We start from the raw sequence: 17,322 nt of genomic DNA on the forward strand, positions 1-17,322 counted from the left end.
CGGCTGTTCCATTCACCCAAAATTATGACCTGTGCCTCCCATATATAGGGAGATAAAACGACTTAGCCCACTAGCATATTTGGAATCTTTGACAGTGCTGCTGGTTTTGTACTAAGCCTTTCCCTCCCTTTTTGCAACCCTTGTGATTTTTAAGACCATAGTTGTGTCTTCGAGAAACATAATGAAATAAAGTGGCCATAGTAATGTCTAAACTATTGCCATACCCGCATCAGCACAGCTGCACTCACCAGCCAGTGCCCTACTGAAAAGGTAAAATAGCTCATTAGAGAATGTCTAAGCATTTTTAGGCAGAAGCCAAATAGATATAACAAACCCAGGTATAGAAACTGCGTACAGATCTGAGCATAGCAACTTACTTGGGCATTGAACTTCTCTAGGTTCCTAGTCTTATTTTTAGGCTTAGCATCAACATGAAACTACCTGGTGGCAAAGCACCTGTTATGTGGACCTTTGAAGAATAGTTGACAACTGTTCATTTTGGATAGGCGCGCAATTGTATGTTTTTTGTTGATTTTTGTTCCGCTCATTCAAAAATTTTTTGTTAGGAAAAGAAGTATCCCAAAACATTATTGTTTCCAGGAGGACTTTCTAAAAATTACCTAAGCCATATGAGGATGGAAATGCCCAGACATTAAAATGTATATTGGGAGTTTCAGAGCAAAACTTTTTGTTTTCCTTTATAATTTGGGTGGAACAGCCTTGAAGGAATGTATACATTTATATAAAGCCTGAGTCATGTCCACTTCTTGCCTTTTGGGTCAGTGATTTTTTTAATCAAGTGCCTTCCACAAGGGCACCCTACTCTAGTTAGCATTGGTGAGTTCTGTGTCCAGCTGAACTTCCCCATTGTAATGCCTGTGGAGAAAAATTCAAATCACTCAAAAGAGATCAGAAAAGCAGTTAAAATGTTTGAAATGGAATGTATGAGCAGGGATTATTTCACCTCTCAAGGAGAAGGAAAGGAAAGAGAACCGTACTTCTGCCCAGATACCGGAGGGGTTTGTCTCTTTTTTTTCATCTTGCTATGTAGTAAAGGAAGGGGGATTTCTAGGCATGGCGAGAACATGGGATTTGCAATAACAGAGATCTGGGTTTGATTTCCTGCTCTGCCATTTATTAGCTCCATAACCTTGAACTAATGTATTTATTCAGTCACTCAATAAATATTTATGTTCCAGGAGCTGGGACACAGCGGTTTAGGTTTCCTCACCTCTTTCTCAAGCCTGTTTTTTTCCCTCCATAAATTGGAGCTAATAAATAGCACCTCCCTCTTTAGGTATTTGTAAAGCACCCAGTAACACATACTGGTCACACTGTCCTCGGTGGAACTGACAACCCAAAGCCGAACGTGTCAGCCCTGCCCTCACTTACCTGAGAGACTTTCAGGGTCTCAGATGCAAAACTAACCGACTGTACTGTGATTTGGTAAATGCCATCACAGGAGCAAGCACAAAATATTTGGCAAAATAAAGGAGGAAGAAATAGATTCACGGGGATCTCCCAGAGGAGATTTGGGAAGCTTCTCAGAGGAGGTAACATCTGGGCTAAGCCTCAATGGCTGAGGACGTTCAACCTACAAAAAAACAAGAGTGAACAACATGGACATTGTAAGCAGAGGAAATAACATGAGGTGTAGGCATTCAAGAAATGTTCGAGATATTCAGAGTGGCCAGAGCTAGTGGTGCTGAATAAATTGTTGCTTGAGACCCTCTGCGAGATGCCCGGTACAATGTTTTGTGGGTCAGCTGGCATTTAGAGGATTTCTCTTTTTTGACTTTCTGCACATTGGTCAACAACTTTAAGTGCTGTATTATGTATGCATCATCTTGCTACTTACGGAGAAATTTTTTTAAATATATAAGGGTTTTCAATTTCATTACCCAAGTTTACTGAGTCCAGGTATGAGATAATAAACAAGAGTCTCCTCTTAAGTTGTTCACAGCGCCTTTGGGGAGGACAAAAGAAAATGGATGGTTTGGCACGCAGGGGTGAGCGATAAGGATTGAACTGTCGGGGTGCTTTGTGAGGGAGATAATGCCTCACAAGGGCTGGAAGGAATGGATGCTAACTTAAGCAAGTGGAGGGAAAGGGAACTAGTAAGGAGTAGAAATGAGCAGGTATATTTGGAGACAATGCCCAGACTTAGTGGGCACAGGTTTTCTTTGAAGGTCATTCATGACTTTTAGGAGTGATTAGAAAAAAGGTAAGTTTGATTTGGAGTATATATTTGTTCCTGTGTGATTACAGGTAGATAAATACGTGGAGGGGACACTCGTTGCCTGATCTTGGAATTCATGGAAAGTCCTAGCCAGATACAAACTTGGGAACTGTCAGCATACAGGGTGGTTTTAAAGCCAGGACATGAGAGCAGGTGAACTGTTCCAGAGAGAGCGAACAGAGAGGAGTGGAGGGCGGCCGTTTTAAGAGTAGAAAAAAAGGAACCAAGGAAGGAGACTGAGAAGAAACAGTCTGAGAAGTAGGACGAGAACCAAGAGAGAAAGCGTGCTCTTTCAGAAGGCCTGAGTGTGTTTTAGAGCAAAGAACAGTCAATGGTGTCAGCCACGGCGGTGAGGTCAAGTGAGCCGTTCTGCTATTGATCTGGCAAGTAAGAGGTGACCTCAGGGAAAGCAGTGGATCAGAACAGCCTGGTGGTTTGAGGAACCCCTGGGAGATGGGTAGGGGAAAGCCCTTGTGGATTACTCATTCTAGAAAGTGTGCTCTGAAGGGAAAGAGAGTTATTGGTTGATCGCTAGAAGGAGACATTCCTAATGTGTCGTCTTTGCAGTGAGCCCTAAAGCATAGGTAGGGTTTCAATGGGCAAAGCTTCACTGATAGCACTAAAGACAAAGTCATGGTGTAGGGCAGGTTTGAAGAAAAGCAAGTGGACTGTTTGGGCAAAATGTGGAATAGGCATGAGATGGAACTGGAAAAGCAGTTGGCAAAATATTGCCAAGGGCCTTGACAAGGCTGATCACTGTATACATTATTGGAAGGAACACGATCAAAGCTGTATGAGACACAAGCAGGACTCGAACCAAGATCTTCTAACTACAAAGCCTCTCTCTGGCAGTGTACAGCAGAGTCGAAGTGCTGGTGTAATTCATGATCACACGCATCTGTAGCACTCACAAGTGACAAACTGCCTTCACCTTCCTTATCTGATGCCACCTTCCCAGCACTTCCATGGCAAGTAAGCCAGGCTGTGCAGTCTCCATTTGCATATGAGAACGGGAGAGCCTGTTCCATGGGTTGCATTTCCCCAGGCCTTCTCTAACCAAGGAGGGGACGTCCTGGGCATTGCGGCTTAGATTTCCGGGCAGGCAGATCCAGCATGGTTAGTGCACAGGTTTGTTCGGGGGGCTTTGGGGGTCCGGGCCTGTGGGTGGGAGGTGAAGGCAGTGGAACTGGACAGAGGGAGGAGCAGATCTGCAACACAGGCTCAGGGGAAGTGGGAAGTCTGGACTTTATGCAACTGGGAGTTCTAGGATGACCTTTCAGAGCCATCCTGAGTCAGGGCAAGGGGGCCAGGCTCTTACATATCAGCACTGCCTCTTCCGGCATTGAGGATGACCCAGGCCTTCCTGGGAGGCTGCAATCCCAGAGGAGTTAGCCCTCTCAGCGGAGGCACTCCGGTTAAGGGCTTCCCGTTGGTATTCCTTCCAGCAGCTGGGGGAGCGAGTCATTTGTTCTGAAAAGATCTCAGTGGATCCCCATGGCCACCACACAGCGGGGGAGCCTTGCTGGAAAGCCGCAGAGGTAGTTACTTTAGTTGGAACCCCTTACTTTATCTATAAGGAAACCTGGGCCCAGACAGAACAAGGAATTTGTTCAGTATCCAAAAGATACAGAGCTGAGACAAAAACCATGTTTCCAAATTCTAACTCCCTTTCCACTCACACGGTGTCAGGACTGCAGGCTAAGCAGACGAAGCAGGGTCCGATTAGCGTACAGTTGACTTTCTGCCCATCTGAGATCTCAGAATGCAAATGTGCGTGGCATTTTTTTTTTCCTTTTCGTGGAGGTATGCTACAATCATAACCTGGCAGGTCACCTAACGCTTCTGCTGTAAGTTTTACTTAAACTGAGGTGAAAATATATCAAAGTATTGGAGGAAATAACGCATCTAAATTGTTCTCGTAGGGCAAGAGTAGGGGCTCATCATTTCTGTGAGAATAGGTAGGTACCGTAGAGGCTGTACAGAAGGAGGGTGGCTCTCTGGCCCCCTCAGCAAGCCTGGGCCACACCCTCTACCACAGGGATACGTTTTGGAAAACAAGATAATCAAGGCACAGTGTTCTTTCAGCATCTGTAAGGGGCAAAGCATAGTGCCAAAAACTGTGATGGATGAAACATGTGAGACTTGCTCCCTGACCTCCAGAAGGGCACAGTCTCGTTAATGAGTCAAGATACGCACCCAAGAAGTTAAGTAACAATATGACGCGCCGTATCGTATTAGCCGAGTGTTAGCCGAGTGCCAGAATGAACGGTAATACAGAGTGGGAGAGAGGGGAATGGGTAACAGCTAAGTTTTACTGCGAGGTCACTCTATGCCAGGAACTATTCTAATAACCCTTGAGGTTGGTATTTTCATGAACTTCAGTTTCAGTTGATAGAATTAAAATACAGTGAAGACAAGCAGCTTGCCCACGCTCATGCCACTGCTAACTAGCAGAGGCAGCCGAGAGCCTACCTGCCCAACTCCTTCCCCATACTGCCTCTCCACGGGTGCCCGTGGGTACCTTTTGTGGGAGCTCTGATAAAGATAACTTCCTCCCAGTTTGCACCCAGGACAAGCTCATTTCTAGATGTAGGATTTCAGAAACTTCTGCTGTCAGCTGTTTCTTGCATACCAATGACTTTTATACTGAACGAAGGTCGTATGTGACCTTGGGCAAGTTATTTAACCTCTCTGTGCCTCAGCTTCTTCATTGTTGGCTGGAAAAATAATAGCACCTAGGTCACAGGACTGGATGCGGAGTTAATAGATGTAAAGTACATAAAATGGGGTGTGGTCCAGAGTAAACACTCAGTACTTTCCCTTCAGAGTTCCCTTGAGGAAGACTTCATCAGATTTGCACCCTAGCACGTTGTGTTAAGAGATGTGCGCAGGTGAAGTTTCTGGGATGGCTGCTTACTGCCGCCGTGGTGGGACATCGTCACCCTCGTCCCCACCTCCCTTCCTTCCAGTGACACTGGGCAGAGCCTCACCGTGGCCAGCTGGCAGCTTCTGCTGATCCAAGGAACAAGAGTTGGCCCCCGCTAACACAAACTCCAGTTGCTCCCAGTCTTTTTTCCCCTCTTCATATGTTGCTCATTTATAGGAAAGCACCTTTTTTAAACCACTGCTCAGCCAAAAGGCAAGCATGCAGTAGCTGCAGAGTGATACGTGTATAGGAAAAGGAATGACAAATGTTTAACTCAGCCGCCTTCATCATTATGTAAGATAATATTGCCTGGAGGTGAATTCTGCTACACGAAGAGCAGAATCTTTCCATTTTCGAACAGCAAATCCTTATTTTAGGGGAAAGAAATTTGTTTTCATTACCTGGTAGTTCCAAATGTGGCTTTCACGTACTTGGTCCTTCTTCACAGTGGACTAAAGGACATAATGGATCCATCGTTGATCTTTTCTTACAATTATCTAAGACAGTCTACTCGAAGCATGGTCTGGGGGCACATGCTAGTCCACAAACTATTACTAAACTGCAAAAAATTAAGAACAGAACTTGAGAGTCAAGTACTTGGAAAGCTCTGTAGCTATTTGATCTTGCCCCCTGTGGCATCTAGGCCTATGATCAGGGGTCTCTTCCTGTTGAACGGGCAGTAGGTTGTTTGAGTGACCAACTCAAATGGAGAGTCACAGGTGGTGCAAGTTGCATGTGAGTCCTGTGAAGTAAAACCAGGTATCAGTATGTGGGAGTTTGGATAGTTTGAGAAGCATTGCTCCAGGGGAATTATAGCCCTCCAGGTCAGTTTGAAATGTGGCATTTTTTTGGATACTTTTCCATTGGTCCTGCTACTAATTGCTATATTAGCACTGGTGAACATTGAACTACAAAAGCATAATTGTGCTGCACTAGTTAGTGCAAACTTGTAAATAGAGAAGCAATATGGACTCAACCCACATTTGCCCTTATCATCCCTAACTATTATAAGAACCTACCAGTGACAGATACACTCACGACTTTGTTCACAGAGGTGCCATGAGAAGTATGTTTAAAAGCAGTGAATAAGGGGTGCCTGGTTCACTCAGTCAGTGAAGCATCTGGCTATTGATTTCGGCTCAGGTCATGATCTCAGGGTTTTGGGATCGAGCCCCTCATTGGGCTCCACACTTGGTGTGGAGTCTGCTTGAGACTCTCTCTCTCTCTCCCCCTTTGCCCCTCCCCCTGCTTCTGCACACTCTCTCTCTAAAATAAATAAAGATATCTCAACAAATAAAATAAAAGCCCATGATAATCATTTTCTCGCTGAACCACTCTTGGATTCCACGAATCCTTCTATTTTCATTAGTCCTAGCCTGATATTTTTCAGCCCTGAACATGTGGTCTCTTTGTGTCTTCATGTGTTGGTGAATCATGGGAACAAAATGCTCTTGGCTATACCTGCACATTCTCTTTCTTGCTAAAAGGTCTCTTTTTTTAAAATAGGAAAATATATTTGTTGATCGCTCAAGGATGGCCCCGAAGACTCCAATAAAAAATGAACCAATTGATTTATCAAAGCAAAAAATCTTCACTCCAGAAAGAAATCCCATTACTCCAGTTAAGCTTGTTGACAGACAGCAGGCAGAACCATGGACGCCCACAGCTAACCTGAAAGTGCTCATTAGTGCTGCCAGCCCAGACATCAGAGACCGGGAGAAGAAAAAGGGACTGTTCAGACCCATTGAAAACAAGGATGATGCCTTTACAGACTCTCTGCAGGTAAACAGGCTGCACTCCTCAGGCTTTACAGAATTTTTAAATTTTTACTTGATTATTTAAAAGTCATAGACTTCTCTGGGGCGCCTGGGTGGCGCAGTCGTTGGGCATCTGCCTTCAGCTTAGGGCGTGATCCCGGCGTTATGGGATCAAGCCCCACATCAGGCTCCTCCGCTATGAGCCTGCTTCTTCCTCTCCCACGCCCCCTGCTTGTGTTCCCTCTCTCGCTGGCTGTCTCTCTCTCTGTCGAATAAATAAATAAAATCTTTAAAAAAAAAAAAAAGTCATAGACTTATCAATTTTTCAGTTACTGTGGACCCAAAAGCAGTATTAAACTTCATGTCTTCTTTTTTTTATTTTTTTTTCCTATTGGGATGCTATAACGTCATGTCAGATGTCTGTAGTGGTAAAATACCTTTCGGTAGGCAGTATCTTTCATCCACAAATCCCTGCTATTTATAGATATCAGAATACATCAAAACTTAATATCTTATTTATAGCTGAAATGGAATTCTCACACTCTCATTTTTTTCATAATGAATGCTTTCTTCTCTTCTGTATGCTACTCCTTTGACTACTCCCAGTACACATTTTAAAAATGAAAATTTTTAAGCAAAACCATTTAAGAATTTTGATTTAATGAAAAAGTTGGGACTTTTTTTATGCTGCTGTAAATTGTAATTTTGCTTTGATTTTGAGGGCAATTGTTTATTTTAGACCTGGGAAATTTCTTTATTTTTATATATGTTCAGTTCTTTCATTTGGGGCCTTAAAGTTAAATCATCTTTAAGTTATCAGTCCTCTGGGGAACCACAGCTATTGAATAAACAGCATATCTATACTTTAAAAAAAAAAAGTCAAAAATTTTCACTCTCCCAACAAATTTTTTCCCATATTGCTAACAAAAGTCAGTTATTTCTCCATTTTTCCTCCTTTTAGGGATTTTTTTATGCTATAAAAATTACCAAACTGAAGAAATTGGGACAGGAAAAGAGAAAAAGATGTCCCAAATCTGGTTTTAGTTGCTAAAGATTATGTACATGAGAAGTATATTTTATATGACCAATATTCTATCAAAAGGTAGTAAAGAATCAGTTTAAGGAAGATATTCCTCAGTAATTTTTAAGAATATAAAGGGATTCTATGACCCAAAAGTTTGAGGACTACTGTCCAAGAGAATACAGCTAGCAGTGAAATTATTATGTCACTGGATATGCAAATATTCACAAAGTAATTGCTTTCCCAAGTGTTATTTTCACCCACCAATAATGTATGAACATTTATTGATCCACATCTTCTCTGACATTTGACTCTGTCAAATTTATTAATTTCTGCCAATCTAATGGGTATACAGGTGTGTATTTTTGTGGTATTCATTTGCTCTTCCTTGATTACTAATGAGGCTAAGCCTCTCTCCACATGTTTACTGGCCACCATGTTTTTTTTCCTCTTCTGTGAATGGTCTTTTCATGTTCTTTACTGATTTTTATTGGGTTCTTTTTCTCTATCCTGATATGTAAGAGTTTACTGTATAATCTTGAAAAATAAACCTTTATCAGTTCAATGTGCTACATTTCAGTTTGGTGCTGGTCTTTTTTCATGTTGCTTGTTGTAATCAATTGTCCCTGCACTATTTATTCAGTCATTTTCCCAAGTGGGCAGTGCTATCTCTGTTATCTGTTTCTTGGTTCTCTTCTGTTCCATTGGCCAATCTGTGCATCCCTACACCAGTACCATATTGGAATAAGCCTCGATATTAAGTAAAGCAAGACTCAACTTATTTTGCTTCAGAGTGTGTAGGCTGTTCTCTGCCTTTTGCTTTTCCATATATGCTTCAGATTGGATTTTAATTGAATTGCATTGTATGTAGATTAATTTGAGAAGAATAAACCTGTTTATGGTACTGAGCCCTCCTATCCATGAAGATAGTATATTTCTCTAAGTTTTAATATTTTATACAAATAGATTTTTGCTAGTTTTGTTCCTGAAAGCCTCATCATTCTTATTGCTATTGTAAATAATTACTTTTCATTTCATTTTTCTGTTACTACTGTATGGTAGTGCTGGTGGTTTTTTAAATGTATTGTTTTGCCTTTACATCTACCTTGCTAAATTTGCTTATTATTTTTAATAATTTGAGATACTTTTGAGTTTTATATATAAACAATTGTACCATCTGCAGAATGATAGTTTTGCTTATTCTTTTCTAATCCTTTGCTTCACTTTCTTTTTCTTGTCCTCATGCACTGGCTAGGATCTTCAACATGATGTTGAAGAGGAACAGTAATAATGGGCGTCCTTATCCTTTTCCAGATTTTAAGGGAATGCTTCCAGTATTTTCCCATTAAGACGTGTGTTTGCTGTTGGGTTTTTATGGATACACTTTTTATTAAAGAAGTTCTCCATTTCTAGTTTTCTAAGGGCGTTTTTGAAAATCACGAATGAGTGTTAATTTTAGCAAATGCTTTTTCTGAAGCCATTGAGATAATCATATCACTTTTCTCCTTGAATCTGTTGATTGAAAAGACTTTTACTTTCTCGGGCTTGAATTGAGCCTTCTTCAAATGTGGGTTGATGAGACAAGGATACTACTTTAGTGTACTTAACAATAAGAAAAAATAAGAAAGAGTAAGACTTAGCTGCCCTTGTTCAGTTCCATCTACCCTTGGTCAGTTATAAAAAATAAAGCACTTTGGTGACAGTGCAGGCCAGTGGGTCTCAGACTTTTATGTCAGTAGGAATCACCCAAGATCTAGATTCTGATACATCAGGTCTGGGATACAGCCTGAGACTCTATGTCTTTTACAAGCTTCTGGTGACACTGATCTAGTGAGCACGTTCGTAGCAAGTGTGTAACAAGCCATAAACAACTTCATTTTTCATTTTTTAAGCTTTTAACCAAAAGACTCATCCTCAAGTTTCAAAGGAGAAAAAATTCAGTCCAAAGAAAACAATCAGTAAGACGTTAAGAAAATTGGATTAGGAAATGTATTTTAACCAGAGTCTAACATGATATGGACAGGGATGTGCCCCTCACTTTGCCAATAACTCTCATTTTTCCATGCATTTCTCTTGCATTTTTCATGCAATTTCTCAATTAGGATATTAACTATGACATCTCTCTCCTCCCTTTTGTCTGCCCTTTGTAGCTTGATGTTGTTGGGGACAGTGCTGTGGATGAATTTGAAAAGCAAAGGCCAAGCAGAAAACAGAAAAGTCTAGGACTCCTGTGCCAGAAGTTTCTAGCTCGCTATCCAAGTTATCCCTTGTCAACCGAGAAAACAACCATCTCCCTAGATGAAGTTGCTGTCAGTCTTGGTATGTATCATCAGATTACCTGGAGGCCTGTCTCTAGTCACGGTGGGAAACCAGTTTCCTCGGGCAGGCTGAAGTCTTCAGATAGCTTCTCATTAAGTAAAGGGTGAGCTCTAAACAGTAAGGACAGAGGAGCAAGTCGAGCTTCCTTCTGTCATCGAATTTCTCTTCCTTATGTATAGGATTCCAGGGAGTCTTCTATGCCTGAGGGTCAAACAAAAATTGTTTTTTTTTTAACCTTATAAAATATTTGTATAAAAAGACTCACATTAAAAATTAATATCTCATTTTTAATTTCAGATTATTTCAGACAGACAAAAAACATTGAAAAATGCCTTGCTGTTTATTTTTAATAATGCTTCTAAGCCTTCAGACCTGGTGTTATTTCTGATATCAAACAGGATTTGAGAGCAAGAGCATTATGTTTGAAGCCATATACTGTGATATTCACAGCAGGCCTGCCAAACGAGGAGAAGCACATCTGGACATAACTCAAACAGCTAAACCTTATAACAAAGAGGAGTGCCTGTGTTCACATGGCTTGGGTGTGTGTAATGTGCACTGGCGTATGGGCTGCAAATACACGGACAGCCGTCTCAGGGTAGAGACCCCTAGTGGACATGAATTGCAGTTCGTCTCAGGGTAAACATACTGTTGTCAATATTTAATAAGCAGAAATCACAGCGATTTGAAGGTAGAGGGTGTCCCCTTAAAAAATAAAGAGGTTGCACATAATTAAAAAAAGTCAACTAAACAAGGTTGTATGATAGATTATATTTTTAATTTGTTTTTTGGTTCTTTTTACATAGCCCTGAGGTATGTGCCTCAGTAGGTGGTTATCAATCTGAATTATTCAAACTGATGGCTAAAAATATTTTAGTTACCAGGAACTGAGATAACGAGGAAGCAATGGGCTGTGATAGAAAGACCATGGGCTGGGCTTTGGGTCAGATGGGGCTGGATTTGAAGCCCAGCTCTCCAATTTACAGGCCGTAAGAGTTTTAAAAAGTTAATTAATCTTTCCCTGTCTATAATACAAGAATCATGGCACCTCCCTTGCAGAAATTTAGCCAAGTTGGGGATAATGTCAGCAACATGCCTAACTCAGGTCCTAGCATGGGTAACTGTTACTGTTACGTGGAATAGTTTCTACTCAGCTCTTACTAGATCTCTCTCCGCCCTCCCCAAATTGTCCTCTCAACCTCTAGGAAGAGGAAGAAGTATGGTGCCTTGGGGAGTCCAGACGTAGAATACAGTATTTGGCATCAGTGCCAATGAAACAAGAAGGGGAAGGTGACCCAGTTGGATAGAGGCTTGGGATATACCCATTCGAGGCATAGGGTGCTAGAAACTTGTCTTACAGAGGATGAGTGTAAAACATAGTCATAGTGTCCTTCTCACTGGGGTTCATGAAGCCAGCTTCCTCCATGTACCAATTTCCATTTAGGGACCTTGTATCATGTCAGTGCGAAGACAAAAGATTAGATGTTGGAAGGCTATGTTACAGATCGTGGCGGGGGGTGGGCAGACAGGAAACTGGATTCCTACTCTCATGTGAGCTACAGATGCCCATGTTATGGCTGGTTAGAGCAGAATTCCAGAGATTTTTGCAAACAGCTTCCCAATGCCTCGTGATCACCCAGACCAGCAAAATGAACTTGCCATCTCTCTTCCTGTGAGGTCCAAAAACGGGGTCCCTTCTTGGAAGCTGTTTCAGTGGTAACGACTTCTTGGGGTTGAGTCTTAACTCCCTGCTGTATCCCAGGTCACAGGTTATAAGAACATATGTTAACCAAGAATGTTCAGAGCATTTCAATTGCATTATTTTGCAGATTGTGATCCCATGTAGATTTGACATGGATATTACAGGTAAGAAGTTAAAGAACTAGGGGCACCTAGGTGGCTTAGTCAGTTAAGATTATGACCTGATTCGGCTCAGGTCATAATCTCGGGGTTGTGGGATTGAGACCCGGGTCAGGCTCAGTGCTCAGTGGGGAGTCAGCTTGAGATTCTCACCCTCTGCACCGACCCCCCACCCCCGAGCGTGTTCTCTCTCAAATAAATAAATAAATAAATATTTTTTTTAAAAAATATAAGTTAAAGAACCAGGAGTGACTTCAGTAAATGGACAATAGCACAGCCTTAGAAATGAATTTATTGGACTGAAAGATGTTCCCAATAAGCTCCATCGAGGACTAAGGGAAGCATGGTAATGACTGCTAAACCTTGGGGAGGCATAACTAATGCCATGACTAGGATTAATAGGATTGTGCTGATCCAAAAGAAAAAGGAGGCTGGGTGCCAGGAAAAACCTTCCCGACAGAGCAAGCCCCAGCGTCACCTGAAGGTCTTGAGACCTGTGAAATGGAACTTTTTAGTGCACCAGCCAGTAGACAGTTAAACGCAGTCCAGATTGAAAAGATGATTATCCAGGCAGGCAGCTGCCACATTGGCTTTTATCAGCACCACCTATTAAACACCCATTGTGCATATTAAACATTCATCTTACCCTCCAAGTGGTCAGAATCTTGCTTTATTTTCCCTTCTTAGGATCTCTATCCAGCTAGATGGAGATTTAACAGTTTGTATCTAATACAAAATAACAAAACAGCCCAGCATATGGCTGGCCCCAGGGTGTCTCAGTTGCATTCACATGACATTTCTAATGGGAAGGTTTATAGAATGTTACACTCTAAACAAGATGTGTTAATATATGAAAACAGACCGGAATAAAAAGCCAGGCAGATCTGGACAAGAGGCTGCTGACTGCCCCTGCCAGCACCTTCCAGCAGGCATCTGGCACTGAAGCCTGAGCTTCTGAGGGTGAAGAACCTTTCAGGGTCAGGAGCCGAAATGTACTGATTGTGAAATGCGTCTTCATGCAAATGAAAGAAATTTACTTCACCTCCAAAGTTTTCATCGTCATTTGGTCAGTTTTTTCTATTAAATCTTGGAAGGGCCAGAAGCTACGTTCACTGAGTCTGCTCTGATTATATAACAGCTCCTGACAAGTGAGCAGAAAGAGGGCATCTTTGTAGCTGGACCAGTTTTCTGGGAGCTGCCTGGAGGCTTTTGTTATGGGGTCTTAGATGAGAGCAAAGGAGCCAGTGGGTTCCAAAAGCCTAAGGGCCTGTTGCACAACAGGATGAGTCAGAGGAAAGTTTTAAAATCTGTTTCTACTGTGACCTCTCATGCTAGCAGGGATTTGGGGTATTTCCAATGCTGTGTTCAGGAAATATTTACAAAATAATATACAAACAGTAGATAAAATTGACACCTATTGTAGACCCTTTACGTTTATGGCTACGTTTAATCCTCATCACCTTATGAGATAAATACTAAGGCACAGAAAGATGAAGTAACTTCCAAGGATCACAGAACTAGTAAGGGATAGATTGGGTTGATTCAAATCCAGGCAGTCTGACCTCAAGGCCCCCATGCTCAACTGCCGTACATATTTTTGATAAATGTGGTAGACAGCTCATAATCCTAGCTATTTTGAGAGTGTTGGGAAAGTGGGTGGACAATTGATGAACTTCATGGTCAGCCTGTATTGGACATGAAGAGTCTCTGTGCTTTACCGCTGGGCTGTTTGGCCCAAAGGCCTGTGAATGGGAACAGAGGGACAATTATCGGTGGCCAAGGAGCAAAAGGAAACCTGTATGTTGTTCAGCAGTGGCTGTAGCTTCCTCCAGCAACTTGAGAAGGGTGCCCACGCTCTTGACTCCTGAGTTTCCAGTGCAAAATAGGAAAGAAAATATTTGCCATCTGTTTTCCTAACCGGGCCATTAAGAGAGTTAACAAGATAATTATTTCACATCATTCAAACTCCAGGAAAGGAGAGAATTGTCCAAATGAGGTATCATGCATTATACACAGTTTATTTTATAGTCTGCATAATTAGGAACACAAGTCCAGATCAACCAGTGTTCATCAGGCGTCCGTTAGACACACTAGAACACATGGTGCTCAGTCCCACCCGTTCTAACAGGCTGAAGTGTTGGTGTGGCTCACCTCACAGGTCCAAAGAAAAGACATACTACTGTTTATGGCATAGAGATGGAACTATCATCCGTGTCTGGGGGGATGTTTTATCCTAGCTTTTGTTAAGGGTTGGATCCCAATAACAAGAAAGAAAAATAATTTCTAGGTTGAATTTTTAGAGTCTCTGCACTTGCTGGCCATTATACTGGGCATCATGTAAAGGAGTTTACAGACACGGTCCAGGCCCTCAAGGAATTTTTACACAAAAATGTTTGCCTACATGACGGTCAACTTCTATTTTTCAAACAGGCGTTGAAAGGAGACGTATCTATGACATTGTAAATGTGCTGGAATCGCTGCATCTGGTCAGCCGGGTGGCCAAGAATCAGTATGGCTGGCATGGACGGCACAGCCTGCCAAAAACCCTGAGGAGCCTCCAGAGACTGGGAGAGGAGCAGAAGTATGAAGAGCAGATGGCACATCTCCAACAGAAAGAGCTAGATCTGATGGATTATAAACTTGGAGAACGTAAAAAAGAGAGCTATCCAGATTCTCAAGATCAGCAGTTACTGGATTTCTCAGAACCCGACTATCCCTCCTGTGAGTGCACTGTAACCACACGAGTAATGGCAGAGAGGGAGTGGTGGTCTTTTCTGTAGAAATCACCGCTAAGGTGGGAAGTGCCAGATTGACAGCCCTGGAGGGAGATGCTCTCCTAGTCGATCTACCAAAGAAAGGGAGACAGATGGCTCCCTGACTGGGCTTCCCCCTCAACTTCACTTCAAGCCTGACTAGTGGCAGTTCACTTGGTATTTGGTATGTTTGGACCATAGATCGCGAACAGTGCTCCTATGTCAGACTGACAGCCCTGTGCTGACATGTAATTGTGAGCCTTTAAGGAAATTCTACTCTGAAGTTATCTTTTCAGAGAGTTTAATTTTTTAAATTATATTTAGAGTAGATTACTTAGAAAAGAACCCCGTTGGGAGAACATGTTGATAAGAAAGATCGATAACCCCTCCTGTCATTTGCTGTAGCATGTATCTGCATTGTTCCTCCCCGCCCAGCTCTTAGGTATCCACTTCCAGTTTTAACCATTGATCTCCATCATTCTCACCCTATTCACCATTGCTAGGATGGTAAAGTACAAGGATCACTCGCAAATACAATAGGAATGGAAACGCGGTCCTGGTTTTCATTAGATTTACTGCCTCGTGCCTTTTAGCGCCACCCCACGAGCCAGTTCTTATCCTGATAACCAGAGGAGACAGCCATCTGTCGGGGATGGTTGGCCTGCCGTCTACAACAGCACACATCTGATCATTGTCTCCTCTTCAGTTCTAGCTTATTTCTTCACTTCCTTCTGAAAAGCAATGAAAGAGGCGAACGCCTGCTTTGTTTCAGATATTCTAGGTATTGTGGGCACAGAGAAATAAAAACAAGAGTTCTTGCCCTTGGGGGAAGAGTTGCTGTTCTGAAAACAATCCCTGAAGTCCACCCTCTCCTTTTTTCCTTCTACACTGATCTTTTCAAAAAGTTGTTTCAGGAACACTACCTCATGGACTGTATTCTATGAAGTAGGAGTCTAAAAGCACTACGAGTGGTTTCAAACATGCATTTCAGAGTTTATGCCTGCTGGAGAGTAGTTGCACAGCCATAAGAAAATCCGTCTCACTTCTTGGGGCGCCTGGCTGGCTCAGTCGGTAGAGCATGCAGCTCTCGATCTCAGGGTCATGAGTTGGAGCCCCACATTGGACATAGAGATTACTTAAAAAAGAAAGAAAAAGAAATCCATCTCATTTCTTTATGAGCCATCTTTTTGTGATATGTGTCCAGTAGGCGTCTGCCTGTAACCAGAGCGACCTTTGCATCTGCTGTCGAGTTAGTAGTTCTGGCAAACTCTAAGTACCGTCTTTCATGTGGTAAATTATATGTTTTGATGCTTTCGTTTCATTCCCTTTGTAGCATCTGCAAACAGTAGAAAAGACAAGTCTCTGAGAATTATGAGCCAGAAGTTTGTCATGCTGTTCCTCGTCTCCAAAACCAAGATTGTTACTCTTGATGTGGCGGCCAAAATACTGATAGAAGAAAGCCAGGATACCCCGGACCACAGTAAATTTAAAAGTAAGCATCTTCACCTAAACCCACTTACCAGTACAAAAAGGGTGGGATTTCATGTGTTGATATTTTCTGTCTCTGAGATTGAAAAAAAAAAATTTTTTTTTAAGAAGTGCAATCGTTTCTCACACTCATAAAGGTTCTTGGTGCTGTGAGAGGTAAGTTAGTAAATACTAGAATTCCCAGTAAAGTTCTGTCAGATGCGTTTTCCTCAGCAGTCAGAGGGGATGGTGGAAGCAGAACGCCATCCCACAAACCCAGGTCAGGGAGGGTGTAAGATACTTTGCATTTCTCTTTAGTATCGCTGCATCCAAGACGGAATGTCTGAGTTTTCTTTCCCCTTTTTTCCTCACCCCCTGCCTACTCTTCTGATGGGTGGAGATGAAAGTTGTCTGCAGGTAAGAGCCAGAGGAATGACCAGGGTAGGGTAGGGGCGGTGGGACAGGGCTGCTGGGCAAGCAGAGAGTTTCTGAGTTGCACACCCGGGGCATCTTCTTTTTCTGTCAAGCCTGGGTGCAGCCAAATACCCTTGGCTACTGGTAGCGCTTTCAAGCCGTGAGAAGCCACGAGCTCAGCTTTCTCTGCTTTGTCTGTTTCCACTGGAATTAGAGTGACTCTGTGGGAGAAATGACTAGATAAAATGCAGCTCTATCAAGATTGGGAAGAAGATTGCATCTGGGGTGAATGTGTGATGTTTCTGGACCATAATCACAGCTCCTTTGCTTGATCTTAGCCCCAAGGTCAAGTGGGTTTCCTACCTATAAATCGATGTCTTGAATAGAAATTACTTTATGGGTATTGCCCTGCCTGTCGAATGCCTTACCACCCCTTCTGAATTTCCCCTCTAGTACCTGCATTTTCAAATGTCTCTCCTCAAACCTCATAAGACTCAGGGAATGTCCATCCCACCCTTCCCCACTAGGCGGCCAGATGCCAGGATTCAGGTGAGGAGCCGCCTGTC

General features: G+C 42.5%; 1 protein-coding gene across 1 annotated transcript in view; it reads left to right on the forward strand.

Annotated features, from left to right (window-relative positions):
• Window positions 1-17,322, forward strand: part of E2F7 (E2F transcription factor 7) — a 35,803-nt gene that overhangs the window by 1,427 nt on the left and 17,054 nt on the right. The window contains exons 3-6 of the mRNA XM_026499978.3: window positions 6,672-6,947; window positions 10,094-10,262; window positions 14,553-14,843; window positions 16,209-16,367. Of these exons, the coding sequence (XP_026355763.1) occupies window positions 6,672-6,947; window positions 10,094-10,262; window positions 14,553-14,843; window positions 16,209-16,367 (895 nt within the window). The remainder of the gene's footprint in view (window positions 1-6,671; window positions 6,948-10,093; window positions 10,263-14,552; window positions 14,844-16,208; window positions 16,368-17,322) is intronic.

Source organism: Ursus arctos, unplaced genomic scaffold, assembly GCF_023065955.2.
Source record: "Ursus arctos isolate Adak ecotype North America unplaced genomic scaffold, UrsArc2.0 scaffold_21, whole genome shotgun sequence".
NCBI classification, from domain to species: domain Eukaryota; kingdom Metazoa; phylum Chordata; class Mammalia; order Carnivora; family Ursidae; genus Ursus; species Ursus arctos.